Below are 26,795 nucleotides of genomic sequence, written 5' to 3'. Positions count from 1 at the left end.
ATTAACTAAGACCCCAAGGTCCAGTATCCCCTTGGATGAATAAACCCCCATAGATTAATGGATGATGAACAAACAAAACCCTCTTTATTTGCCAACTAAGGGCACAGAGCAGAATCTGTGCCTGTTGGTAGAGACAGAGCTAAATCAGGACCGAGCCACAGGCTGCAAACTGCAAATAATTAAGTAAATAACTAAGTTTGCCGATGTCAGTTTGGTGTGATTTGTCTGTGTGGGGTCATTTTTGGTAAAATATCATCAAGAACTCCACTGAGCAGCAAAGTGTCCCTTCAAAACCCCAGCTTAGAATTGGGGTCACACCTTCACCCGTTCCCGTTGTCGTTTAAATGCATCGAGTTGTTTAATGCAGCGTAGGAAGCTTTTGTTGTCATCAAACCCCCCGTGTTTCACTGGGCACTGCCCAATTCTCTCCAGCTGATGAACAGATTAGGGTCTGCAAAAAGTGGAGCAGAGCTTTACCACCACAGTGCTGCAGCCCTGACCCAGGAGAGGAGAGGAGACCAAGCCATCACCATCGAAGGTACGGTCCTTGCCCAGCTCCGTAAGTAGGTCCCTGAATTCCTCCAAAACCACCTCGCTGAGGGTCGAATATATTTGCCATCTTATCCATGTTGGTTGTTGGTGTTCCTGTATCTGTATGTCTACCCAGATGTGCATGGGCAGAGTGCAGCTCAGCTCTGGACCCATCACCATCTGTTGATTTCCAAACCTGGCAAATCAACTTCATATAATGCTCGCCAAGGCATTATATGAGAAAGGAGGAGCAAATGAAGGGTATGTCACACCTCTAGTGCAAGAAAAATGTCCTATATTCTGTTGGAATACTTGAAAATGTGTGTCAGCCTGGGAGAACATGAGTTACAGGGGCCAGTAAGTAAAGCTGGAGGCATATTGTGATTATATCTGAAATGTCACTGAAGAACTTCAGGAGTGACTGAGAAAGCAGAACTGACAGCAGTAAACCCTGAGCAATATTGGCTCATCCATGATTTAAGACTGTTCTGGGATAGTCATAGAGTCTATTATTTTTTTTCCCACAAGTTTACCCTGGATTGAAGGGTCATAGGAATTGATTTTATACCCATCCAACAACACATCTCTTTCTTGACACCTTTAGGTATTTCTGCCTAAAGTTACCTTCTCATCCAAGGGATTTCCACACACAGTGTTAGACAGGCTTGCTACAGACCCATCACAACCCACTTTCAATGTGTGGGTACATCTGTGTAAGGGACTTTTCCTGGTATAGGGAATTGGTTCTTTGTGCACCTTGGAAGTGTCCTTGGCTGGCTGAGCGTGGAGCAACCAGTGCTGCCTTTCTTGAATAGCCCAGGGGATAATACAGCCAAGGGACCACCTTTAGTAGGTAATAGATGCTGATTTGGAGGGTAACAGAGAGGACTAGGACAGGTACAGGCCTTTCCATGCCAGCAAACCTTGGTTCCAGAGACCTCTCCCGGATGTGGTTGGTGGAGACATGGTCAACAAAAGCCAGAGGTTTGCCAACAGCTGTAGAACCTTCTTTCCTCATCTTCAGTGATTCCACACTGTCTTGTGATAATAACAGGAGTTCAAGTGCCTGTTTGATAGGAGATAATTGGTATTATTGATATCCACTAAGGAAATTTTGATTCCAGAAGCTGCCGGGCAGAAAATGCTGGAGAATCTGGAAAAATATTCAGGGAAAGTGGTCCTCTACTCCTGTTTTCTTCATCATTTTCTATAGTACTCTACTGTTGGCCCTGTCTGAGACAGGGTCCTGGTCTGGATGGACCTATAGACCAGCCCCTTGGAGACACTAATGTTTTGTTATTGCATTAAGAGGATTCACTCACAATAAGCTATTAAGATTAGTATCCTCATCTATGGACTTGCTTGACTTCATTTTAATCCTGTTTTCCCTTTATTCCTTTCCCAGATTCCCATCAGAAAGCATTACAGGGAGAATGGTGTTAGTGTAGAAACACTGTTTTTCAGCAGAATAAACCTTCAAGTACTCGAATGTTTTGTCTTTGCTGTGCCCTAAAGAGAGAAAAATGCAGGATGCAGAGGAACATAAACAAAGCACTGTTAGGGTGGTGTATCTTGATGAAGTTCCCTTCAGGCAGAAGATGTTATAAAGGAAAACAAGGGTTGTAAAAAGTGTTAGGAGCATTTTCAGCTCTTGGGGTTGCAAATGTGTATATTCAGCCCCAAATTACTCAGCTGCTGTTATTCCTGCAGTCATAAACAAAACAAATTTTGCGCTTGATTGAAGAAATAGAATTGGAGTTAGCCTGGAAGCTTCAGAAATGTTATGAAAGAGGTTTACTCTGCGATGTGCAATTGCTTGAATTTGGTAATAGGGAAGGAAATAGATCCCTGAGTCACCTCCAGGGAGAAACAGAGGGAGAGCTGCTTCAGGCCAGTGGAGAAAACAGGCTCATCCATGGAGCAAGTGGATTGTTGTGAGCAGAATCTCAGCAGGGATGAATTTTGACATGATGCATTTGACCAAGGAGGGAACTTGTTGCTTTCTTGAGAATCAATAACCAGCCTTGATCTGCCTGTGGAAAAATCAGGTTCATCTGGTAAAGAACTGGAGGACGGATGGATCTCATGAAGGCTTTCTCTTTCCATCCTTACCCTATATTTGTGAATAATGGGATTGCTTGTAACTTCACCAAGAGGACAACATTACTGCTGGCACCACAGGACAGAGATACCGTGTCTGCTCCCTCGCTCACCTGCACTGTGGGTCTGAGTTTTACCTGATTTATCCTTGGTTCTGTGAAATGACCATTGCCTGGGTCTCCCGAGGCACCCAAGGGGCTTTAAGGGCAAATATTTTAGTTTGTATCCTCCTGCCTTTGTGTACTGTGTACTGTACTGAGCCAAACCCACTGTCACACTTTGGGACACCGTTAGTCCAGCGGTTTGTGAGCCCTGACCTGCAGCTGGTGACGACCCACAGCCCAACACCGCAGGTCTCACAACCAAAATTCTCGTTTAAATTCGCGCTGTGGGAATTTGCAGGCCCTTTGGAAGGACCAAATCCAAAAAAAGGATGGAAACCACTGGACTAAGGGGTCCCCTTGTGAGCTGAGACCTGCCTTCAGCCACATCTGGTCGCTTCACTGAAGTCAATGGAGAGCTGCTTAAAAAATTCCTCTTTCTGTGCATATTGGAAGTGTTTTAAACACTTTAAAAAAAGTGTAACAGAAGAAGATCCTTCTCTTTGACTTCAAACTTGTTGTCTGCTTTGCACCTTGTTGCTTTAACCTACACATGGCAGATCTGGGCTGTTGTGCTCTGCCGTCCCTTTTTAACATGTCACTGTTGTGATTCCCTCATCTCAGGCTCCCTAATGTTCATTTTTAAAGAAAAGCCCAGTTTTTGAAAGGTGTTCCATTTTCCTATGAGTGGGCAGGTCCAGGAACGAGCCAATAGCAAGGGGAGGAGTCAGGTAAACAAATGGAGATAAGCAAAGCCATAAATAAAAATTCCCAGTGCAGTTACAGCCAGGGAACAGGAATTTCTCCATGGTTTTGCCATAGATCTCATGCAGAGCTTTGGGCATGTTTAGTTGCCTTATTTAGTAATACCCACCTTGCAGGGAAAAGCTAAATATTCCACGACTCTCCCATGGAAGATTGTTTTAAAACACAGGAACAGTAGATCTCCTGGTGCCACCCTTTCACTGAAGAAATAGGGCATAGGATTTTTTTCCCCTGACCACTTGGAAGTTCACTGTTTAGGGTGATGATCAGGGTATTTATCTCATTATTTTTATTCTGTTGTCACCACGGGTGAGTGACATTTTTAGGCTGACCACATGGTTTTCTCAGAGCAAATTCAATCGCTGCAGGAGCGGAAACTTTTGGTTGGTTTGGTTTAGGGTTGGTTTTGGCTATTTTTTTATTTTTTTTTTTGAGAGAGAGAGGGCTCAAAACACTTGAATTTCATTCACACAATTTAGGGAACTGTTGTCTCCATGAATTGAGTCACCAATATTTTGAAGACCTGTAGATGTGGCACTTGGGGACACGGTGGCAGTGCTGGCTGAGCAGTTGGACTCGATGATTTTAAGAGCCTTTTCCAACATTAATGGTCCTGTGATTGTGGGAATTGCTCATTTTAGGTTTAGCTTTAGCAGTTCATGTCAGGTTTGTGCATCCCCTGCTGCTGATTAATCTCCAAAATGTAGCAGAGAGGCGTGAAAATGGAGCAGTGCTCCCATGGTTCACGTCAGGAAAAATAGGTTTATGCTCCTGTGAGTGGAGAAAACAGGCTTAAAAGTTGTAATAAAGGCCATAAAGCACCTTTCATCCATTCAGAATTCACTTATCCTAAATGTTTCATCACTTGTAAGTCAATGTTTTAATCTATTAACCGAGGAGGAGTCTGGTCCTGTAGAAGCACTTGGCTGATCCTAATGCTTCCAGCTTTTACCCTGCTTTTCTGGGGCTCCTGCTTTGCAAAGCTGTTTTTTTTTTTCCTAAAACGCTCTTGAAAAGTTGAAATGATAAATCCGGTGCTAAAATGGAATGCAGAATATTTTCCTCTCGGGGAGAAAAAAAAAACCAACAAAACAAAACGACAAAAACAACAACCTAAAACCAAAAGAGAAACCCAAATTCTCTCATCCTACTTTCATGTGGTTCTATCCTTCACATAGGATTGCTCAAATCCTCCCTCACACCTTGGATAACACATAAAAAATTTGACTTTATTTTCAGCTTTCTCATCTGAGGCCTGCTGAACTTTTGAATATTGAAGCCCTTTGACACCTGTTACATATAAAAATATCGTGCTCAGGGTAATTTGGGAGGCCTGCAGGAGCGGGCATTAATAAATATTAAAGAGACTTTTACTCACAGACATTTTGAGATTTCATTAGATTTATTCAATTATTTAATTTGTATTATTTAATTCTCACCTCAGTGCAGTTGCTGTTACAATAATTGTATGAACCACCTATTTTCAGGTGTATAATCAAATTAATTAACACTTATTTACATCAGAACTCTTCACTCTTTAAGAGTCTTTACTCAGATACCACTTATGGGTTAATTTCGTGATATTATTTGATGAGATTTTCTAAAAGTTGTGTTAAAATTGCACAATATTATTTGAAAATTCACTGAAAATCTCAAACCTGGGTGCAGCAAGTTTTTTGAGCACTCAGTTCATCTGACATCATTGTATAATTATCATTCCACCATTTTAAAAAGGATTTGAATTATACAAAAAAAATATGAATTAAGGATAGGTAAATGGTCATATTGTAATTGTGTTCAGGGGTAAATACTTGAAAACAATTTTGCCCTTTGCTTACCCAGAAAGCATAAAGTCAAAATTCCCAAACAGATTTTGTTTAAACCCACCCGATTCTGCAGCAATTCCTTCCATTCTAGAGGAAATCATTCCAGAGTTTTACAGGCATAAATGAGACAAAGCTCTGCAAAGAAAACATGAGCTCTAGGTCAGACATTAAACATCAACATCTGCACGAAATTCTTTTTCATTATGATGGGATTTGTGTTTTCACCTGAGGCAGGAAAGAGCCCTTGGAAGTGAAGCAGAAGGAAAATTAGGTTAAAGTATTCCATCTAATACTGCAAATGTATTTTTAATTTTCAGCCAGGGCAGGTTTGGGGCACCATTGAAAACATCAGCACTAATCACCAGTTATTTAGCAAATAATACAGACACTCTAAATTCCCTGGGCAAGAAGTGGGTGTGATTTTATAGACATATTTTTAAGTGACAGTTCACTTAAATTGCACCAAGTGAGAATTACCAGAGCTTATTGATTATAAAATGGAAAATTGAAAACCAATTGCTGGACAAATTGCTTTGAGAATTAAATTATGGGGTTTTTTTAGAAATTTTACCAGTTTATTAAATAAAAAGTGGGGCTTGCTGGTGTTTTTTTTCTAGATCTCAAACAGGTTCAGCAGTTCAGAGTGTGTTCAAAACAGCCTGGTTCAAACAGTGCCTTTATTTTATTCCAGCAGATAGGATGGGAAAGCTGCCGAAAATCTCAATTAGCTCTTCAAATGGTATCTTTCTGCTTTATAGAAATGCCAGTTTTAGAAAATATTTGCAGAATCCTTCAATCATTACTTTTGATCTTGATATGCATCAACAGCTTCCAGTTTGTTATGGGAAAAGGTTCAGGAAAAATTGCGAATTAGAGCAAAAAAGAAACAAAAAAGGAGCAGACACAGATGGATAACAAGGCTCTCCTGGGTTTCCTAGGATTTGGGGTTTTTTTAATGCTGATTTTCTGCACTGATGATGATGATTTTAGTTGTCATTGTTATCAGCTTGGGTTTTACATCAAGTCCACAAAAGCTTGACAAAAATTCAGTGTTTGGGGAAACTCTTTTTCTAGGAAGTGAAATCACAGTTGAAAGAATTTCAGCTCTCCAGGATTTTCCAGACCGAGGCATTTTCAGGTTTCTGACACCATCACTTCCTTATTTATAGGAGAAAAATATTAAATAAGGACCTTGTTTTCTAGCTCTGACCTGCCAAACCAAAATGGTAGAATAAACAGATTTTTTGCCATCTCTCTCTAAATTAAATATTTAATTTCAAAGCGAAATCATTCACCGCTCAGAGAACATTCTGGATTCTCATTCTTGGTGAGAAACACTAAGGATGATGCTGGAAATAACCACAGAAAGCATGGATGGGATGGTACAGTTGGTTGGTTTTCACTCCGGTTTATTTTGATTAACTGAGCAAAGATAATTTAATCATTTCAGCTTTTGCCTTTCTTTAACCCCATGCTGTTCATACTGTTTTCTTTGTAGTCACTGAACAAGAGACTAAAGTGCCCAAGAAAACCATCATCATGTAAGTGCTGATTTTTTATTTTTTTTTATTTAATTTTTTTTTGGTAACATTTGTGTTTTGCTTTGCTGCCTCTGCATGATCCAATAACAAGCTTGTGTTCATTGGCCATGCAAGTGTGTTCATTCCCATCCCACTGGATCCCACAGAGTTCTGAGCTATGTAAAGTGATCACCTTTGAAAAAAAAATGCTTTAAATCCCTTTTAAAAAATAGCAGCACTGGTTCAGACACAGCCTGGGGCAGGTATTTGAGGATATTACATGTGAAAAATATTCAGTGTTGAAAACAAATCAGCTTTGAGAACTGTCTACCTGCAAATATCTATAAATTTAACAAATATCTCACAACTCACAGTGGTTTCTTCTGGCTTTCTATTTTAAATTTCTCAGGAAAGCCTTTTACGATGAAGCAGAAGGAAGATGAATATTTTTATCCCCTTCTGTTTCTAATTTGAATTTGGTCTTTTTGGATACTTGGAGGCTGGTTTGTATTAGATACCTATAATATACATAAATTGCAGCAAAAAGAAGTATTTTCTCAGTCATATGTAGACCAGAAGCTCATTAAAATCCCAATTTGTCTTCTTCTCTCTAAGTATCATGAAGAAATACATTATAAAAAAGAAGTATATTATAAAAAATACATTATAAAAAAGAAATACGTTATTAAAAAGTACATTACAAAAAAGAAATACATTATAAAAAAGAAGTAAATTATTAAAAAATACATTATAAAAAAGAAATACATTATAAAAAAGAAATACATTATAAAAAAGGAATACATTATAAAATTGCTTCATATATGGGAAGGGCAACACTGTCCTTGTGTGATAGGCCTTCAGAGCACCTCAAGACTATTCAAATCACGTCCTGATGGCAGTAAATAACTGTAGACTGGATATTTTGGGAAAATGGATTACTTCCAAGGTTGTACTATTGCTAAAATCAGTCCTTGACTTGGACATGATGCTTAAGTTGACTTGTTTTACTTCGGTTGGTGAGCAGAATGTGGGAAATGGCAACTGAAGTTGCCAGAAGAGCTGCTTATCTTTTATTTTTGTTATTATTTTCAGTGGTGACTATTTCTTAAGATCCAGGTGCTTGGTCCATTTGGGATCAGGGGCTTATAAGAAGATGGGATCCCAAATGAAAGGCTGCAGCCTCAAAAGAGGTTGGTAAATTTATGAGGAGGATCTCAGAACAATTCCCTTCCTCTTGAGGTCATGAAGTTTTGTAAGAGTGGACTTAGCTGGAACTGGGACACTGATGGGGTAAAATTTTGGAGCAACTGTCTCAGGGCACGTTCCAGCTCTCCTTAATGTGTAGGGAGCCGAGGAACTTTGAAACTATTGGCAGAAAATAAGAGATAATTGAGGGATGGGATTGAACAATGTTCTATGTATGCAAATCCCAGACACCCCCAAAAAAAAAGCTTCTGAACCTTGCAACGTAGAGCAAAGTGTGGACCAAGCACACCAGGATTCATTTTCATCTTTATCTAAAACGATTCTTTTTGTGTAATTCAGAAAGGCCCCGTGGCCATTATGAAGGCTCTGCACAGGCCTTCAAGGCCTACAAAAAAAACTGGGGGAATGAGTAAAGCAGTGGAAATGATCAGGGGAAGAGAGAACATTCTGGAAGGAAATAAATCTCACTGTAGCTTATCCAGTTCTGGACCTCACCACATCCTCAAAGGGAAAGGTTGATGGTGGAAAGAAATCTGTTCTCCATAGGAGAAGGCAATACCAGCCTGGATTCGTAAGCTCAGTTCAGGCCATTGTTTTTACCTTCAGGTTAATTCTATTTTTTTAATCCCATTCCTTGGAGGGAGGGACAGAATCTCCACACAGAGGCAAAATGAGCTTTTCCTGTGATTTCCACAGAACCAGCAGTAGAGCATTATCTTCCTTGTGCTTGCAAAGCAAACCCTGCCCTTACCTGCAAGTTTTGCCATGTAAGAAACTCCACAGAAAAACCTGCAGGAAAAACTGCACCACATGAAACATATAAATTAAAAGTATTTAAGTCTGGGTTTAGATATTGGGGTAGAAGAGAGTTTTAAAGCTGATCTAGTCCAAACCCCTACGTTGAGCAGGGACGTTTTCAACTAGCTCAGGTTACTCAGAGCCCTGTCCAACCTGACCTTGGATGTTTTACAGGGATGAGGCCTCTACACCATCCCTGAAGTCCTATCTGCTTTGGATATGTCAAAAAATCTAAAGTAAGGCCAGCAGAAATATGCTGAGAAATCATAGTCATGCATCCCATATTGGTTGGTGTTCCTGTGTCAATTGGAGTTAGTAGGATTAGGCTGTGTCTGCAATAATAATTTTATGAAGGGTAAAAATAAAGTCATTTTGGTACAGATGACTCATGCAGGAAATGTTCTTTCTTTTCCTGGTTGTCTGCACATCTTAAGGGTTAATTCTCTTTTAATGCAACTGTTCTGCGTGTGGAAATGCAGATCTCTGGCCTCAAAAGAGCTTTGATAAACAAAATAGAGATATGTTACATTTATTAAAAAAGAGAAAGCTGCTGACCCTACTGTAATAAAGGGCATTTAGCCATTGAGGTGGATAAATCCAGGATTTTAGCCAAGGATACTCAGAAAAAGGTTGAAGTATTTAAAATGTTGGGGTGAAACTGCTCTGTGGGTCCAAAGTAGAACAGTAGATGGCCAACACAAGCACAGGAAGAACATTCTCAGCTGGACTTGCTCGTTGTGTGTTCGTGCACTCAAGGGGTTAATGGGGCTGGGGTTCACCTGAGGAAAAGGCACTGAGGTTTTCCCTGGATCAGAAAGGAGGTGGAGATGGGCATGTGGGTGTGTGAGTTGTGTGTGTCCCCCTCCCAAAGTGACCTGCTTCACCAAAGGCTGGAGTGCTCCCAAAACTAACCCCACTGCAGTACCCCGAGCGACCACGGCATGTGCTGATGGAATGTGGCTCCCAAAAAAGTCTCATCTTCCCGCCAACTCCGTTCCAACCCTTTCTGTCATCAGAGAGGAAACCATAACCACTGTGGTGAAGAGCCCAAGACAAAGGGGAAGGGTTTCTCCTGCCCGTTCTCCCTCGGGTCATTCTCCTTCCCGCTCCCCGAGGGCAGAGCCAACTCCAGAGCCGGTTTTTGTCTCCAAGATCAGGCAACCCGTCCATAGGCACGACCAGGAGGCAGCACCCAAGTCTGCTGTGCCCAGGCTTTATGTCACAGAACCAGAGGACAGGCAAGGAGCAGCGGCGAGAGAGGTCGTAGAGAGCAAGGTGGAGGAGAAGCCCAAGTGGGTTGAAGTGGAAGAAATAATTGAATTCAAGGTGAAAAAATCGCCAAAACCTGCAAGGAAAAGAGGCTCTTCCCCAGTGAAACAAGAAAAAGATGAGTCAGGGGTGTTGACATTCACTTTTCCCAGCTCAAGGCCAAGGCGTTCCCCAGAAGATGATCCAAACACAAACAACTCCAACAATAAGTTGGTGGAACAGTCCAAATCTCTGCCCAGTGAGGGGCTCTCTGAAGGTGACATCCAGCCCCTGGTGTACACAACCGAGCAGGAAGGGCCTCAGGTCAGCAACGAAGACAGAAACTCCCCATGTGGGTCCGAGCAACTAGGAAATGATTCATTCATGGATTGTGGAACCGAAGGAAAGAGCTTCCTGCAGGAAGCAAGTGCTGACTGTGGGTCAGACGCCGCCTGCCCCCTGCTCGCCTGCGTGGGGGAGCCTTTGGTCTTCAGTTTTGAGGCAGCTGCTGGAGACCAGCACGAACTTGTGTTCGCCCTGGAGAGTCCAGAGGTTAAGGAGGAGGTGGATGAGCCAGATGTGTCTTGGCCTGTGGATGAGGGGGTTGCTGAAGTGATCCAAGAGGAGAACGAGGACGACACCGTCGTCATAGTCGACGAGCCCGAGGAGCCGCAGGCGGACGACATCAGCACCCGGGACCGCAAGATCTTAACCCACAACGGCAAAATCCTAACTCTGGAGGACCTCGAGGATTACGTCCCCCGGGAGGGCGAGACCTACAGGTGCGACGACCAGGCGCCCGCGGCGGAGCGGCCCTGCGAGATCTCGGTGCTCCAGACGGAGATTAACGAGCCGACCATCGGGAAGCCGGTGCTGCTGAACCTGGGCAGGCCCGTGGTGCCCGAGCCCAGGCAGAGGTTCTTCAGCCAGTATGAGGAGCACGTCCCTGGGGGCGTGTTTGTGTCGGCATCCCGGGTGACCCCCTCCAACATCTCCTTCCGTGTGAGTGATTCCCGCCCGGCGGCGGCGGCGGCTTCTCCGGGCCCTTCCTTCACGGTGAAACCCTCCTTCTGCACCGAAGTCCAGCGCTCGGCGGACAGCGGCCAGTCGAGCTTTAAAACTGAAGTTTCCACCAGAACCCTCAGCTACGGGACCGTGGGCGAGCCTGTCACCTTGCACATCAGCGCAGAAGACCTGTCCCAGAGCTGAGCCGGACGCGAGCATGGTTTTTAACGCAAAAAAAGAGAAAGCCGCTTTTTGTATAAAAAAAACAATTAAAAAAAAAAATAAATAATCGAAGTCATCATAGGTGAGGGGGATTGGTGGCAAGGATTACAAGGGAATACCTTGGAGGAAAATACGTTTAAGTACCATATGGCGAGCTTTTCCAGTCTTAAAGGGAACAGTCTGTCAGAACAGTTTGTAGCTTTAAAGGCTTTGACCGAGGTGAACATATATCATTCCATAGTGGAGCAGTGATGGTGGGTTTGGGAAAAGCCTGATTCTTCTACCTAGGACAGAAGTACGAGTGGAAAAGTGCGTTTTTGTCCATGAACTTAAAAATTGTTTCATGTGCCAATTCATGGTGTGGCAAGAGGGTGAAAAACAAGCTTTTCAGCATCTTTCAGCAGCCCAGGATAGGAGGATTTTTTCCAGCTAAAGTGTCTCCTGTCACTGTGTGGGCCCAAAGGTCATGAAGCTTCACATTGCTTTGACTCTGCTCTACACTTTTGACACCACTTAGCTCTACCAAAATTTCTTCATAAACCTTTCAACACACACAGTCTGGTTACATTAGTCTAAACTCCTGTCACAGAATTAAATATATAGTAAATATTACATTTATTAGGGATGCAAAGGGCTGCTCAGGCCTTTTGGTTGACATCCCAGTTTTACTAAAGTCAGTGGTGAAAATCCCACTGTCATGAGGAAACAAGAGTTTTGTTTTTCTGCTTTAAGTGAAAAAGACTATTTTTTTTAAGTGACTGTTATTTTCAAATCCACTTCCTAGTTGTCTAATAATGTAGGTTTCATTATTCTGCATTCTAGTGAAGTGGATTTATATAGCATTTATATACCATATCTTTTAAAATATAATTTACTTTATGTGCACTTAAAGGTTAAAGTGCTGCAGAAAATGATTTCTGCATCTGCAATCATACACTAACAACGTGTAGAGAATCGCAAATGTGGTCTTAAATGAACCATAAATGTGGTCTTTGCCAATAAATATTACTGGACTAGTATTTGGTCTCCTGCACATGCCAGTGGTGAAACATTCCTGCTAACAGATGGATGGATGATGTATCCTATACGTGGTGAGAGGAATTTACCACTGAGCTACTGCAAAGTAGCAGGAGCACAAAAATATATTTTAAAAAAAAAAAAAGAGAAGGAGAAAAGAGAGCTTTACCATAAATGTTTGGTTGAAAAATAGACCTGTTCAAAATGTATTGAGCTGCCAGTTGGAGTTGCATCATGTTACTGTAACCCGGAACGCTGGGATGTCTTGTAGAGGGATTGCTTTCTGTGGAGTTCCTTTGGAGCTCTGCAGTGGGAATGCAGGTGGAGGGGAAGGCTGAGATGCACAGAGCCCATTCCTGTTGGCTTCCCCCAAAAGGGATGTTGCACAGACCTTCAACAAGCTGCTCAGCCCTGGAAAGAAACGAGCTCACAGGCCCAACCTTGGTGCCAGTTGAAGTCAGATGGAGTTTGTCATTGATCTCAGCAGGACCTGTGGCTGACAGGGGAGTAGGGTAAAAAATCCCCACACTTTGTCCTAGCTGAGCTCTCTACAAGTGTTGCAACAGGAAATGTTTTCCCTTTGGAGGTGTAGGGAAACCAGAAATCCTTGGGCACTGCCGGATTTCCGAGCAGCGTGAGGAGGGAGGATGGAGCGAGTTTCTGCCTTGGGAATGTGTGTGTGGTTGTTGTCTCAGCGTTTCCTGGCCAGGTAATATTGAGGAGCTTGTTCTGGAGTCTTGGTGAAATATTCCAGCTGACAGGGACTGAATTCACAAGAGGTGCTTGCAGAAAAGAACACGTTATTTTTTTTTCCCTTCCATGGCTGCACCTTGATCACGTGCTGACTAAAATGAACGCAGTGATTTCACAGCCTTTCACTCTCTGCATCCAGACAGGATGTTGTGTGGAATATAACGTGCACTACCTTCATGATATAGGATGCTTTTCCAGGGGTTATGTGTGGTGAAGGAAATCAAACTTCCTTTATGGTACTCTCCCGTTTTTTTATAACATCTCCTTGGTTTATACTGTTTGTTTTATAATCAGCAATACAATGGATATATATATTAGTGCTTTTTTCATATATTGCACTGTACATTGGAAAGTAACAGACACACAATGGGGAAATACTTTCAGAACTGGAAATATTTCTTTTATATTGGGCCTGATTCTGATCTCAGTTATTCCAGTATCAACCTAGAAAAATTCCACTGAAAGAAGTGGGTTTCATTCAGATTTACAAAGATACTGCTGAGAAAAGAATTTGCCCTGTGGTAAGCTTTTAAAATATGATATTCATTCAAAAGTTAATGAAGATGTGTAAAGGAACGTGGAGGTTTCCTCCTGTTGTGGTTGATGCTCAGGTTTTTCTAAAGACACTCTAAGGCTGCAGTTCAGATGGTCATAGAAGAAATAATTATACTTTGATTCATTAGCTCAAAGCAATTAACATCTGTTTACATTTTCTTTTGAAATTTAAGCAACAGAGAAACAATTGAAAGGAATTTTTAAAATCCTCTGTTCAAAAAGTGAAAGGTTTATGAAAAGTTCATTACATATACCTTCAAAATATTTTCCTAGAGGTTAAAAATTATGCTTGTAAGTGATTAAACTCTGTAGATAACTAATGAGACGTGTAGGGATTTATTTCTTGTAGCTGAAAACATACAGCTGTATGAAAGATTTTAATACAGTGGATGTTTTACTAAAATTCCTGCAGGTAAATGGGTATTAATAAAGTGGAAACTTCAGTTTGCTTGAGGTACAAAAAGAAAAAAAAAACACACACCAAAAAAAAAAAAATCCAATGCAAGATACGCTGTTAAATGCTGAGTTTATATCAATAAATGTCTTGCATCAGCTGTCACTGAAATACTTGGGTTTCTGTGTTCTTTGTTATGGCATTTGATATTCCATCAGCTCATCCTCTTCTCCCCCTGACTTCAGCAGGAGCTGAATCATGGCCCAAGAACAGTAATTCAGTTGGGCTCTGGCTGCTTTTTTACAGAAAGTTTCAGAACTGTTGAAGTGGAAGGATCTGTTCTTAGGGGTATTTCCAACTCAGGCCTATGAGTCAATAATCTTGAACGATGTTTGTCCTCTTGGGTCCTTCTCTGAGACTGAACTGGAACTTCAAAATGCGTGTCAGTCTTGGACACAATTCCCTGGCTGTGGTCTGGAGGAGATGTGGGGTGGGATTTTAGAATTGGGAATTTTTGTCCATCACGGGTGTGTCATCACTGTGGTGTTGGTTCCATGTACCTTGGTGGATATTTAAGTTCCTCAGGTCAGCAGCTTGAGTCAGTGTCCTAAAGAAGGAAGAAGGTGCTGTAACATCCCTAAACAGCTGTGAAAGTGGTGGTTTTAGCGGTATGGAGGAGACCTGTGATTATATATAACCTCTATATCTCTATCTGTATTTCCTCAGAGAGATCCTGAGTGTTTCATACCTTTCCAAAGAGATTCCTTGTTGGCAGCTGCCCAGCTCACAGGTCAGCACCAGTTGGCAGCAATCACAACAGGAACACCAGGGAATCGAAATATTTCTCTAGGAAAATACTTAAAATATTCCACCCATCCCAGTGCTGACGAACACTGAGGGTCAGTCTGGGGCACCGAGTGAGCAAAACTTGCTTTTTCCATCAAAAAATTAGGAAAATAAATATTTCATAACGACTATGACCATTGAAAACAAAAAACAAGCGATGTGTCTTCAAAGGGAGCTGATCCAAACTTGACCTATCATGAGAATCTACTTCCTTAAGGGTGGGAAAGGAGGAGAATCTAAACAGCTACAGGATGTGCTCACATGTCAATGACATTAAACAAGTCAGAGATCTTTGTTCCAAGTGCTCTTATTTTTTCTTGAACCACGCAATGGTTTGAGTTTTCTCTCTTGCTTGGTGAGCAATCACATCATGAACATGACGATTTCTCTTTGTCTGACATGCATTTTGCCTGCCTTGATGGTTACTTGGGGGCTTCCCTAAACATCATCTCTCCCTTTTTTGTACCTCTTCAAGATTTGTGGAAGGTTTATTGGGCAGTAAATTGATGAGATGAACTCCTGAGCTCCTATGATCCCATTCTAGAGTAGCTGCTTCTACCATCACTGGGTGGAGGTGAAACCATGGTATTTGTCTCCTGGGTGGCCATTCTGCAAAAGCTTATGCTTTGAAAGTCCATTTTTTGGTGTTTAAAGCTTCTGTCTTCTCTCTGCCTTCAAGACAGTGAGTTTCTTGAGGCAGTTACCTCTTTCTCTTCCTCTGTATGATGCTCTCCTCTGCACCACTCCTGGGCATGACTGTACAGACCAGATGACTTCACTTCTGGGGTATCTTGCAAAGGCATAGCTGAGAACAGACTTAAAGGTCTTAGGTACCTCCTGCAGCAAAGCCCAGCAAAAATATCCAGAAATGGTAAAGTAGGACAAACACGTCACCCAGGAGCAAAGAACGGCTTTTGTGCCGTCCTATCATGAAGCAGAAAAACCTTCCCTTCTTTCCCGTGCCCTTCTCCAGAGCCACTGATGGCACTGGTGCCTTTTCCCTCCTTCTTCCCTGTGAGGACAACGTCCTCCTGGCACGTAGGATCTGTATCAGTGCAATGAGTTCAGGTCATTGGTCTTAACCAGTGATTAGTTCCTCCCCCAGAGGGTGGTTGGCACTGACCAGGCTCCCCAGGGCAGTGGTCACGGCCCCAAGGCTGACAGAGCTCAGGGAGTGTTTGTAAAACACTGTCAGGGACAGGGTGGGATTGTTGGGATTGTCCTGTCCAGGGCCGGGAGTTAGACTTTGATGATCCTTGTGGATCCCTTCCAGCTCAGGATATTCTATGATTAATAAAGGTATTTTTGACCAGGCAATGTAGGGTTTAGCTGGGAAATGAATCCTTTGTTCCACTGTCTGGGGAGACCCCACATGTGCACACAGTGTGGGACAGTGTCCTCAGCCTGGGGGGACACCTCTTTCCAAAGCACATTGTGCCAACTTTCTTATTCCAAGTCTCAGCCACATTCCCTCTTGCTGGAATAAGCGTTTCCACATCAACTCTCTGCTCTAGGAGAGTCAGACGATACAATTGCAAAGATTCCCATGGGTTGGGCGGTGCTGCTGTTTCTCTTTTTGCCCTTGAGAGAGAAAAGCTGTTGTTCTTGCCTGTAGGAATGACTCCCCTACAGCCAAGGATGGAGACTTCTGTCCAGGCCTCGCTCCAACGCGCTGACAAGGAGATCAAGACAGCCCTGAGGACACTCATGGACTCGGCATCGATGCTGGTGACTCTTCCCCTGGGCATGAGAGGAGAAGGTGGTCTTGGCCTTCCTGGGTCTGTTCCTCCAAACCTCTCAGAAACAGCAGCTGGGCCCCCTGTGCTGGTTCATGAAGCCAGCACCCAAACCCAGGCTCCTGGAGGCCATGGTAGGTTGGGCATGGATCTGGGAGATGTCCCGTGGGAGTCAAGAGAGAGAGAAACACTGAACATACCAGCAAAGATAGTTTTTACCTCATTTTTCTGTTTCAATGTGTTTTGAACAGACAAAGATTAAGAGAGGACATTCAGACCCCAAGAAACGTGGGGGTGTGGGTTGGGGTTAGGTGGGATATAAGAATGGGGCAGATCTTTCAGGAAACAGGAGATGTTTGAAAACCATGTCTGAAGTACAGTTTGATTCATCACCTGCCCAAGATGGAGGGAATGGGAACAGGAGATCCCTCCTTTACATTTATAGAAGTTATTTGGGGTTTGGTTTGGTGGGGTGGGTGAGGGCAATTGCTTTAGTTTTTGCCATAAACAAGCTGGAAATGTGTTTAACACCCCTGGATCCTCTGACAGAAGTTTTACAGGATGTTCAGTGCATCAAGTTCAGCTGAATTTCACTGACCCTGGAGCCTTGACAGACTCCTTAGCAGCACCTATGTGACTAAACCCAGTGATGTGTGTGACTGTCTTGCCAAGATATTGAGTCCTTTGTTTTTCCATTGTTTTCAAAAAATCCCAGATGAGAGACAACCCTTCTACTCTTCCTTCAGCTTCTGCCATAACAACTTGTCTCAGCTGTGTCTGTGTCAAACCAGAATAACTGTTCTGTCAAGTAAGCCTCAGATCCAAATACTGTTTAAAAAATAAGATATTCTTGTTTAAAACTGAACAAGGATAAAAGCCGGTCAGGGAATCAGACCCAAAATAACAGCATAAAAAATGACAGGGCTTTAAAACCTTTTTTTTCCCTTTCTAGTAGGAAATCATCCTTGGCAATAATACCCTGGTGAAGCAGGATGACTCAAAAATCTGAAGTAAAACGTCAACTAGTAGATTATTTCCTTAGTCATAACTACAGAGGAAATACAATAGTGAATGAGATGGTTTTTCAGGTTTTTCATTGAGCAAAATTAAATATTTTATAGGGAGTTATTTTAATCAGATGAAAACTCGATAACTGTCCCTATGATCACATGCTTTGACTAAAAAGAAGGCAAATATTTCAATTGTGATAAGAAAGCACAATCCCACTAACCTGTCAGCAATGTCTTGAATAACCACTTTTTCCATCCCCATGAAGCTGTTTTATGTGATTTCTAGAAACTTTTTTCCAAAACCATTCAGCACCAAGCATCCATTAAATGCTCCCCGAAAAGGCCCTTCCTGTTGGAGGGAAGAACCCTCTTGATTTAACTTTTTCTCCAAAAATGGAAAAGGAGACGATGCACTTTATCCCATGGTGTAATTCCAATATCAGAAGACAGTCGTGTACTTTTGGAATGGAAGATCAAATCAGGTTTTAAAGATATGTCTCATAAAATAATTAATGAAAAAAGTTGAAAAATACCTGAACTGCCATCAAACTGCACCAAATTTTTGTTTCCTTGTTCCTATAAGTCCCAGATGCCAAACCTTGTTCTGGTATAACTTAGAGCTCTATAAAGATATTTTCCAGGAACCTACTGGAGGTGCAGCAATGCTGATGTTAAAATACCACATGGTTCTCTTGTAAGAATGTGCCTCCATATTTTCTCCAAATTAATCATATCCCCACCCAGGACCTGCTTTGACCACCACTTTTACATTGACATGAGTTTAATCACGTCACTGATGCTGTCTGTGATCACAGCAGTGAGTCAAGAGCTGCTCTCCTAACAAGGTTTAATTGAAATATTCATGTGTACAAAGCTAATGTTGGTTTTCCCTGGATATATTTAAAAGATGTGTAGATGTGGCACCTGGGGACATTGTTTAGTGCTGGCTTTGGCAGTGCTGGGTTAATGGTTGGCCTTGATGACCTGAAAGGTCTTTTCCAACCCAAACAGTTCTGTGATTCTATGATTTCATCACAGCCATGAGCTGGAACTCCAACACAGATAAATTATCTCCTATAAAGGATGGATGAACCCACAGTATCCTTCCAGTTGTCCTGTTTCTCCCTGTCCCTACAGACTGCCTTTCCCATCTCTGTCTGTGTGTGTTTCCTTACAGAAAAATTAATATTTCCCAGTGAGAAACATGCCACCCTTCAGTCTCTCTGATGTTCAACCCCTTTGCTTCCTGTGGTCTTTGCAAAAGGGCCAAAATCTCCTCTGAGCTTCAGTGACTGCACTCAGCTGGACTCGGTTCTAACTCCAGGCAGACTGGAGAAGGCCCCGGAGGCTTGCTCTGGGTTTCAGGTGTGCTGTCTTAGGTGACGTGTTTAACTTGCCCTGTTTCTGCTGCCAGACAAAGCACAGAGTCAGGTTTCAGCTGAAGAACCAAGTGTGCCAAAGCCCAGCCCTGGTCCTTCCCAGGAAGACACAGCTGCTGGAGACGGAAGCGCTCGGGAACGCACCGTTCCCATCGACAGGTAAATGCCATCTCCATAGATTGATATAACACATAGGGATTTCGGAGTGGGGCAGACTCTGCTGCAAGCAAATCAAGTTCTCTGTTGTGGAGGAACCAGGTGGTGACTTGAACAGGTTCTTGTAGGTTTGCCATAAATTTTAGAATCCTGGTGGCACATGCTTTGTCAAAGAAGGGTAGAAGAGGTTGGAGAGAAATTCATTCCCCCAAACCAAGATTCCTCTCGTGTTAATTTTAAGTAAATAACTCTTCGTCTGCTGGTTAAACAGGTCCATGGCAGGGGAAATCCTGCACCTCTTGTCACTGTATGTGACAATACCTTGATCTTTTCTCTTGGGCTTCATGGCAGAACCTCACCAGAGGCAGGGGCAGGAGGCTGGTACAGGAGAGAAAGAGATGTGGTCTGGGATGTGCACAGTGAAGTTTATATTGAGACCACGGAAAGAACACGTGTGTATAAGACTGAGGAGAAGACCCCAACAAGTAAGAACACACCCTGTTTCCCTCTCCCACATTCCAAAATTGCCACTGTCTTCTCTTTTGGTATCAACTCCCCATGGCTGATTTTTTTAACAATTCCATTTTTTCAACTGGTAACTGTCGATTAAACAAAAAATAATAGGTAACCCTGAAGATAAGAAGCCTAAAAGTAATGCCAGTATAAAGAAACCCAAATATATTGCTGTGGTACCTCTTGATTTGACACTAAGATGTTGTACCCTAAATGGCCCATCCTATAAACAGCATTTGAGTAACTCCACCTACATCAGCACACTGGGGATAAAGTTACGGCATTGTGCATGGAGCAAACCCTTGTGTCCCACCAGGTCCTCCCTACATGCAAGTGACAATAGAGGATGTGCAGGTGAACTCTGGGGAACGTGCCAAATTTCAGGCAGTCATCGAGGGAACCCCTCCACCCACCGTGCTGTGGTTTAAGGTGAGTGCAGAGTGAAGACCACAGAAAGGACTCTAGTGTTGTATTTCCACAGGGAATGTCTTCTGCTCTTTCATCCCACACATCTTACACTGATTGTGGATCATGTCTGTAGGGTTTGTGGAACCAGCTGCTCTCACTGGAACCACCATCCCTGTGTCTCACCCTGTGTTGTCTCCAGTGCCACTTGGGGATCCTTTTTCGGACAGAGCAACCCAGATGGTTTTGGGGACCAAGATGAGCAGGAAAGGAAACTGGTTCCTTCCTGAGAGTCACTGAGATGTGTGCTGTTGTTTGGGGCTGGGGATGGGCTTAGGAGTGGTTTATTCCAATTGTCAACATGACTTCCAGGCTATGTATCTTTTCTGCAACTAATTGTTAAAGTGAGTGTGACCAAGGACAATGAAAATCCCACAGAAAGGAAAGAGAAATAATTTATTATTCTTTAGAATATTGCTGCCATATCTTGTCATATTGCTGAAAGAAGCCCCAAGTTGCTCTGTCAATCCTCATCTGGAAGGGGTTACAAAGGACATTGCTGCAACAGTACCAAGCCATGGATTTATTAAATGATGCTTTGTGTCTTATTCTTTATTCCTTCCCTAATAATTCTAACATCTGGTACTTTCTGGCTCCCACCAAGCACTGAGCTGGTGCTGCTGTGGAGTGATTTACTCTAAGTTAAAATTTGCTCCAGTATGAAAAGGAACAGCTCTGAGACTGACATTTTATGTGTGGGAATAGGCTTCACTCCACCTATATTTTATTATATACATATATGTATATATTGTATTATATATATTTATGTTGCATTTTACTGCTATAGGGACCTTTTGCAAATGCTCACAATCTACCCTCTGTGTCACACACACTCCCTCCTGTCCCTTTCTTCATAGCATTTAGGAATATATAGAATCACAGAACCTTTAAGGTTAGAAAAGACCTCCAGGACAATCGATTCCAACCTTTGACCAAACACCACCATGTCAACTAAACCAGAGCAGTGAGTGCCACATCCAGTCCTTTCTTGGACAGCTCCAGGGATGGGGACTCCACCACTTCCCTGGGTAGTCTGTTCCAGTGCCTAATCACCCTTTCTGTGGAGAAATTCCTCCTGATGTCCAACCTGAACCTCCCCCTGGAACAGCTTGATGCCGTGTCCTCTTGTCCTGTCCCTCATTCCCTGGGAGCAGAGCCTGACCCCCAGCTGGCTCCTCCCTTCTGTCAGGGAGTTGTAGAGAGTGAGAAGGTCCCCCCTGAGCCGCCTTTTCTCCAGGCTGAGCCCCCCCAGCTCCCTCAGCTGCTCCTCATCTGACTTACAAACCCCACAAGTGCCAGCACAAGCTGGAGACCAGGCAGGAGCAAAGCAGCTGATCCTTGTGTTCCCTGGGCTGACTGCTCAGGAATGGTGTGCTGGGAGAGCTGGAAAATCAACCACATGGCACTGGTGATCCCTCCCAAGCCTGCATTCCTATAAATGGGAACACTGGGACATGGAGGATTCTTCAGCCAGCATTTTGCTGGGGAGATTTGCTGACCTCAACAGTCTGTGTCATGGCTTTGCTCCCATAGCTTGTCTCTGGAAGAGCAGAAACATCTGTTTCCATCTTGGTTTTTCCAGTGCTAAAATGTCATTTCCTTCTTTCAGGGCACTTCGTTGCTGACAGACAGTGACAGAGTCCACCAGGGGAAGGAAGGGACAACGTATTTCTTAGAGGTGGACGATGCTGCCTTGGAAGATGGTGGTGTTTATACCTGTGTTGCCAAAAATGCAGGAGGGGAGGTTTTGTGCAAAGCAGAGCTCGTTGTACGTGAAGGTAATGCCACTCCCTCAGCTGCAGGGGTTGCTTCCATAGCCATGGCAACGTGTAATCTGGTGGTGTCGTGCTCTGTACCTGTATGGTATCAGCTCTCTGTTCCTGTGTGCATTTATAGATTGCTAAATACAGCAAGATCCAGTATAAAAGCAAATCACAGAATCCTGAAATGGTTTAAGTTGGAAGGGGCCTTAAAGACCACCTCATTCCAACCCCCTCCCATGGGCAGGGACACCTTTCACTATCCCAGGTTGCTCCAAGCCCTGTCCAAGCTGGCCTTGAACACTTCCAGGGATGAGGCAGCCACAGCTTCTCTGGGCAACCCCAGATTTCACATTGACAGGTTCTGTTATCAAGCAGCTCCACTTAATTCTCTGCAGAAGTTCAGAGAATCTCTGTTATTTTTCCTACTTTAGATTGTCCTGAGATAACTCTGCACACTATTAGCAAGGCATTGCTGTCTGACTATTAACCTTTATATTTTCCTTCATTTCCAAAGCTAAGAAAGACCAAGAAGGAAAGAAAGTGGCCACCAGGAGAAAGCTCCATGCCCATTATGAGGTGAAGCAGGAAATTGGAAGGTAAATGAATTTTCCAGCTCTATATAATCACTGCCAGGGAATATCTAATTGCCCTTCTGAGCTGCTGAGGCAGAGGGGGCCCAGCTGTGGAAAAGTGGAAAAGTGGGAGGTCACCCATTGCAGGTGTGCTGGGAATGCTTTCCTGTGGTTTCTGACAGAGGATGGGACAGTCCATACAGCCCATAAGTGCGGGCATCAGCCTTTGTCAGCACCTGCATCACCTGATACAGCTTTTCTCGTTATGTGGACACCTTGCTTCTCTTTGGAGGCAGCCAGGAGAGGGCAACAGCACCTCACGGACAGGAAAACGAGCTTTTCATGCCGGAGAATTTAAGCACTGGGCAGTGGGGAGCTGTCAAAGCCCAGGATGTGGAAAACTCTCTGCCTGCTGCTCTTTAAACCATGTCTGAGCAGGGCTTGTGTCCTTTGATTCCTGCACAGGGGCTGCTTCAGCTTCGTGAAACGGGTTGTGCACAAAGGGAACAGAGTGTCCTGTGCTGCCAAGTTCATCCCTCTGCGAAGCAAAACCAAGTCTCGAGCCCACCAAGAGAGGGACATTCTCGCCTCCCTGTCCCACGACAGAATTACCCGGCTCCTGGATGAGTTTGAAACGAGGAAAACACTGATTTTGGTTCTGGAGTTGTATCCTTTTTCTGTGCAGCTTGTCTGAGGAGGCTGGGGAAGTAGTGGGTAGAGCCCGTTTATTAAATAAACTTATGAATTAACAATTTTTCGGTTTTGCCTGAGACAAAAAGGACATGCAGAGCCCTTCTCTGCACTGCGGGGTGGCACAGCTCTGTGGGAGCTTCACTGCAGTACTGTTGAGTAAAATCATACTTGTGTATCCAAGTGTGAATGGGTTATTAAGCATCCAAACTCTGTTCTGAAATGTCTGGAAGTTAAGGACTCTTTTTTTTCCATGAAATGCAGTCTGGGTGAGCACCAGGAAAAGGCAGTGCAGAGCAGAAAACCCAGTAGCCAACAGGTAGATTTTAGCACAAGCAATACCAAAACCTACAGGTTTTAGCTCCCACTTGTAGGAGCACAGGTTTAGAGCAGCCAAAACTCTGTCAGAAGGGCACAGCAGTAGAGATTTTAATGATCATCACATTGCCTGAGACCACCTGGTGAATTCTGCTGCAAAAATGAGCTTTTACCTGCAGTTCTGCTCTCCCTTAATGCCCTCGTCAGATGCTCCAGTGAAGAGCTCCTGGACCGTTTGTTCAAGAAGAGTGTGGTCACTGAAGCTGAGGTAATTCCTCTTTCCTCACTTGAGAGCCCAGAGTTGGTTGCACCTGCATTTTCCTAATGGAGGAATGTCTTTCCTTATGAGGAATGTCTTTGAAACCAGTGGGCAACCTGTCAAAACACAATCAGCTCTTCAAATGTGTTCCCATCAACTTGCTTTGCTAAGTTGAGTTTCTCTGGGCAGTAACTAGAAGCAGGCAGTGGTTTTGACCACCAGGATTGCATTCAGCCTGAAAAATATTATTATGTTTGCTCTAGTGTTATCATTTCTTTGCTCTCTGTCACCTGGAGCTCCTGTATCTTCGCTTGCTTAATACCAGTTTATCCCCTTGTAACTGAATTCTATCCACTCCCTTTCAGTCCCCAAAATAAAGGGATGAAATTATGGTTTCTAAAGGGTTCTTTTTTTTTTTAGATCCTTGGTGCTCAAAGTTCAAAATGTTTCATATCTCCCATCTGGTAGTCAGGTGTCCCACGTTTATGGGGAAAATTGATTTTTCTTAGAATACTCAGAGGGAAATATCATAGAATCATAGAATGGTTTGGGCTGGGAGGGATCTTTAAGGATCACACATCAACTGACACTATAAAATGGCAAAGGTAAAGGACTTCCAGAGCTGAATGTGGATGCAAATCTAGATATAAATGTTCACAGTCATAGTCTGATTGGATCTGCATATGGTCAACAAATAGGTTTACAACATACTTTTAAGATGTATTTGCATTTTAAATGTGTTTGCCTAATTTAAACCAAGCCAGAGCTGAGTTTTTGTTATGGCAGTTGATAAAGTTTGTCGAACTTGAGGATTTTTGTCTCTTTTATTTCTTTTAATTTGCATCTTTGTAGGATTGGTTTGGTTTTGTTGGGGTTTTTTTGTTTGTTTGTTTTTTGTTTGGTTTTTTGTTTGTTTGTTTGTTTTGTTTTGTTTTGTTCTTTTTTTTAAAAAAAGTAGGGACTTTTTCACATACAGAAAGTTCCACCAGGGCAGAGGGGTCACACACGAGGCACAGCTTCATTCCACAGGATAATGTTTGGTTCACATCTAATTCCAACTGCAAGAATAATAAAAGAAGACAATTCTACTTTTAAAAGTATTTCTGGTTCAATTTCTCCCTCTCTCATATGCTACAAATATTGGTGGAATCAGGGACCCTCCTATGTACTATTACTGTTTAATAATTATTTAATAATTCATTTGATTCTTAGGTCAAATTGTATATCAAGCAAATTTTGGAAGGACTCAAATATCTTCACGACAACAACATCCTTCACTTGGACATCAAGGTAACGTGCAATGACAGGCTTTTCACAGCCTCTTCTTTGTCAGGGAATGGGTGTTCTATGTTTGAATTATTTAGTTATTATTCAATTATTTTCTTACTTAAAATGGAAAATATTGCCTGATTTAAAGTAAAGTTTCTCCTTTTATTTTATTTTATTATTTTATAATTTTATTTTATTTTGTGTTTTTATTTTGTTTTGTTTTATTTTGTTTTGTTTTATTTTGTTTTATTTTGTTTTATTTTATTTTATTTTGGTTTATTTTATTTTGTTTTATTTTATTATTTTATTTTCTTTTATATTATAGCCACTGAATATCCTCATGGTTTACCCTGAGAGGGAAGACCTGAAGATCTGTGACTTTGGGTTTGCTCAGAAGATCACCCCCTTTGAGCCTCAGTACAGCAAATACGGCTCTCCGGAGTTTGTTGCCCCAGAAATCGTTTCTCTGTCACCGGTGTCAAAAGCCACTGATATCTGGTAATATCTGCTCATCTCTCATCTTCCTAAAAAGCTTTTTCAGGCCCTTGATGGCCTGAATATCCATTTACTGTTAATAAGTAAATGGAGCAGTGATAATTATGTAGGAAACTGGAAGTGAACCCTGAGAGTCCAAAAGCCATCAGGGCCCTTTAAAGCTCCTTCTGTCTATTTTTTGGGTTTTTTCCAGCCATAATTGAGCTCTGACAGCTCATTGATGCAAAGGAGCATCTTGGAGGAGATGATCTCTATTAGAGGCAGCAACAAGGGAGAATGATCCTAAAGAGCTTTCTAGAAAAGGCAAACAAACTCAAAAAAAAAAAAAAAGTATTATGAGCCCTTTCCTTTATCTGTGCTTTAAAATTGGAAGATGGCTTGAGAACAATTTTAAAAAATATTGAAGGGGGGAAAAAATACCTGAAGGGTGAAAAGAACTTTTGAGATTTATTTTCCTTGGAAAGGTGAGGAGAAGGGGGTGTCTAGTGGCAGAAAGAGGGGCTGTGTGCTTGAGAAGGATGGATAAACAGTGACAAACACCTGACATTTGTGCTCCCTTTCTCCTCAGGGCTGTTGGAGTCATCACGTATTTAAGGTAAACAAATCTTGTTTTAAAGACTCATTTAATAATCCTTTGTCCATCAGAGCCCTCTAATACTTTCAAGTGGGGGATTTGAGTGGAGCATTGAGTCTTTCTATGATAAGGACAATTTATTTTGTGTTTTCCTCCTTTCCTGGGTTCCCAGGGCTTTGGTTGTTCTCCCTGAGAGCTGCATTCCTTGTAGTTCACAGTGGGAGCAGTGGATGAGGTTCAGTCTCCCCCTTCCCTGTTTTAGCCAACACCCCACTGTAACTGTGCTTTAATTCCTTAACTTACTATTATCCCAAATAAATAATGATTCAGTGAAGTGCCATGAAATGCTGGGGTGAAAGATGACTTATTAGTGAACACCTTGCTCACAAGCAAGTCCCACACACGGAGTCCCTCAAATATCTTAAAACCCCAGGAGGGCACTTGTGCTTCTGTCATTTGAACAGCAAATAAAGGTCTAAAATCCATCTCCTTTTATTTTGTGGTGTCCAATAAATAAGCCTCACGTGCAAGTCTCCGTTTGCTGGGGAGAACGACAGGAAAACCCTCCTGAACATCCAGAGTGGGGAGATTTCATGGACCATTCCTGACGTTGTTCACTTGAGTGAAGATGCAAAGGACTTCATGAAAGGGATCCTGCAGCAGAACCCCAAGTGAGTGTCCTCCTGTGCTTCCTTCCTTAACTGAACCC

The 26,795-nt window shown here is 42.7% G+C and overlaps 1 protein-coding gene across 1 annotated transcript in view; it reads left to right on the top strand.

Annotated features, from left to right (window-relative positions):
* OBSCN (obscurin, cytoskeletal calmodulin and titin-interacting RhoGEF) overlaps positions 1–26,795 on the top strand; it is a 183,390-nt gene that overhangs the window by 138,731 nt on the left and 17,864 nt on the right. The window contains exons 91-103 of the mRNA XM_027660600.1: positions 433–538; positions 16,503–16,757; positions 19,048–19,171; positions 19,520–19,653; positions 19,998–20,110; positions 21,756–21,924; positions 22,424–22,505; positions 22,947–23,147; positions 23,697–23,757; positions 24,961–25,038; positions 25,343–25,515; positions 26,081–26,107; positions 26,605–26,757. Coding sequence (XP_027516401.1) covers positions 433–538; positions 16,503–16,757; positions 19,048–19,171; positions 19,520–19,653; positions 19,998–20,110; positions 21,756–21,924; positions 22,424–22,505; positions 22,947–23,147; positions 23,697–23,757; positions 24,961–25,038; positions 25,343–25,515; positions 26,081–26,107; positions 26,605–26,757 — 1,676 coding nt within the window. The remainder of the gene's footprint in view (positions 1–432; positions 539–16,502; positions 16,758–19,047; positions 19,172–19,519; positions 19,654–19,997; positions 20,111–21,755; positions 21,925–22,423; positions 22,506–22,946; positions 23,148–23,696; positions 23,758–24,960; positions 25,039–25,342; positions 25,516–26,080; positions 26,108–26,604; positions 26,758–26,795) is intronic.

This window comes from Corapipo altera, unplaced genomic scaffold (assembly GCF_003945725.1).
Source record: "Corapipo altera isolate COAL_440 unplaced genomic scaffold, ASM394572v1 126, whole genome shotgun sequence".
NCBI lineage: Eukaryota > Metazoa > Chordata > Aves > Passeriformes > Pipridae > Corapipo > Corapipo altera.
The sequence above is the reverse complement of the archived record's forward strand: the minus strand, read 5'-3'. Positions and strand labels throughout refer to the sequence as shown.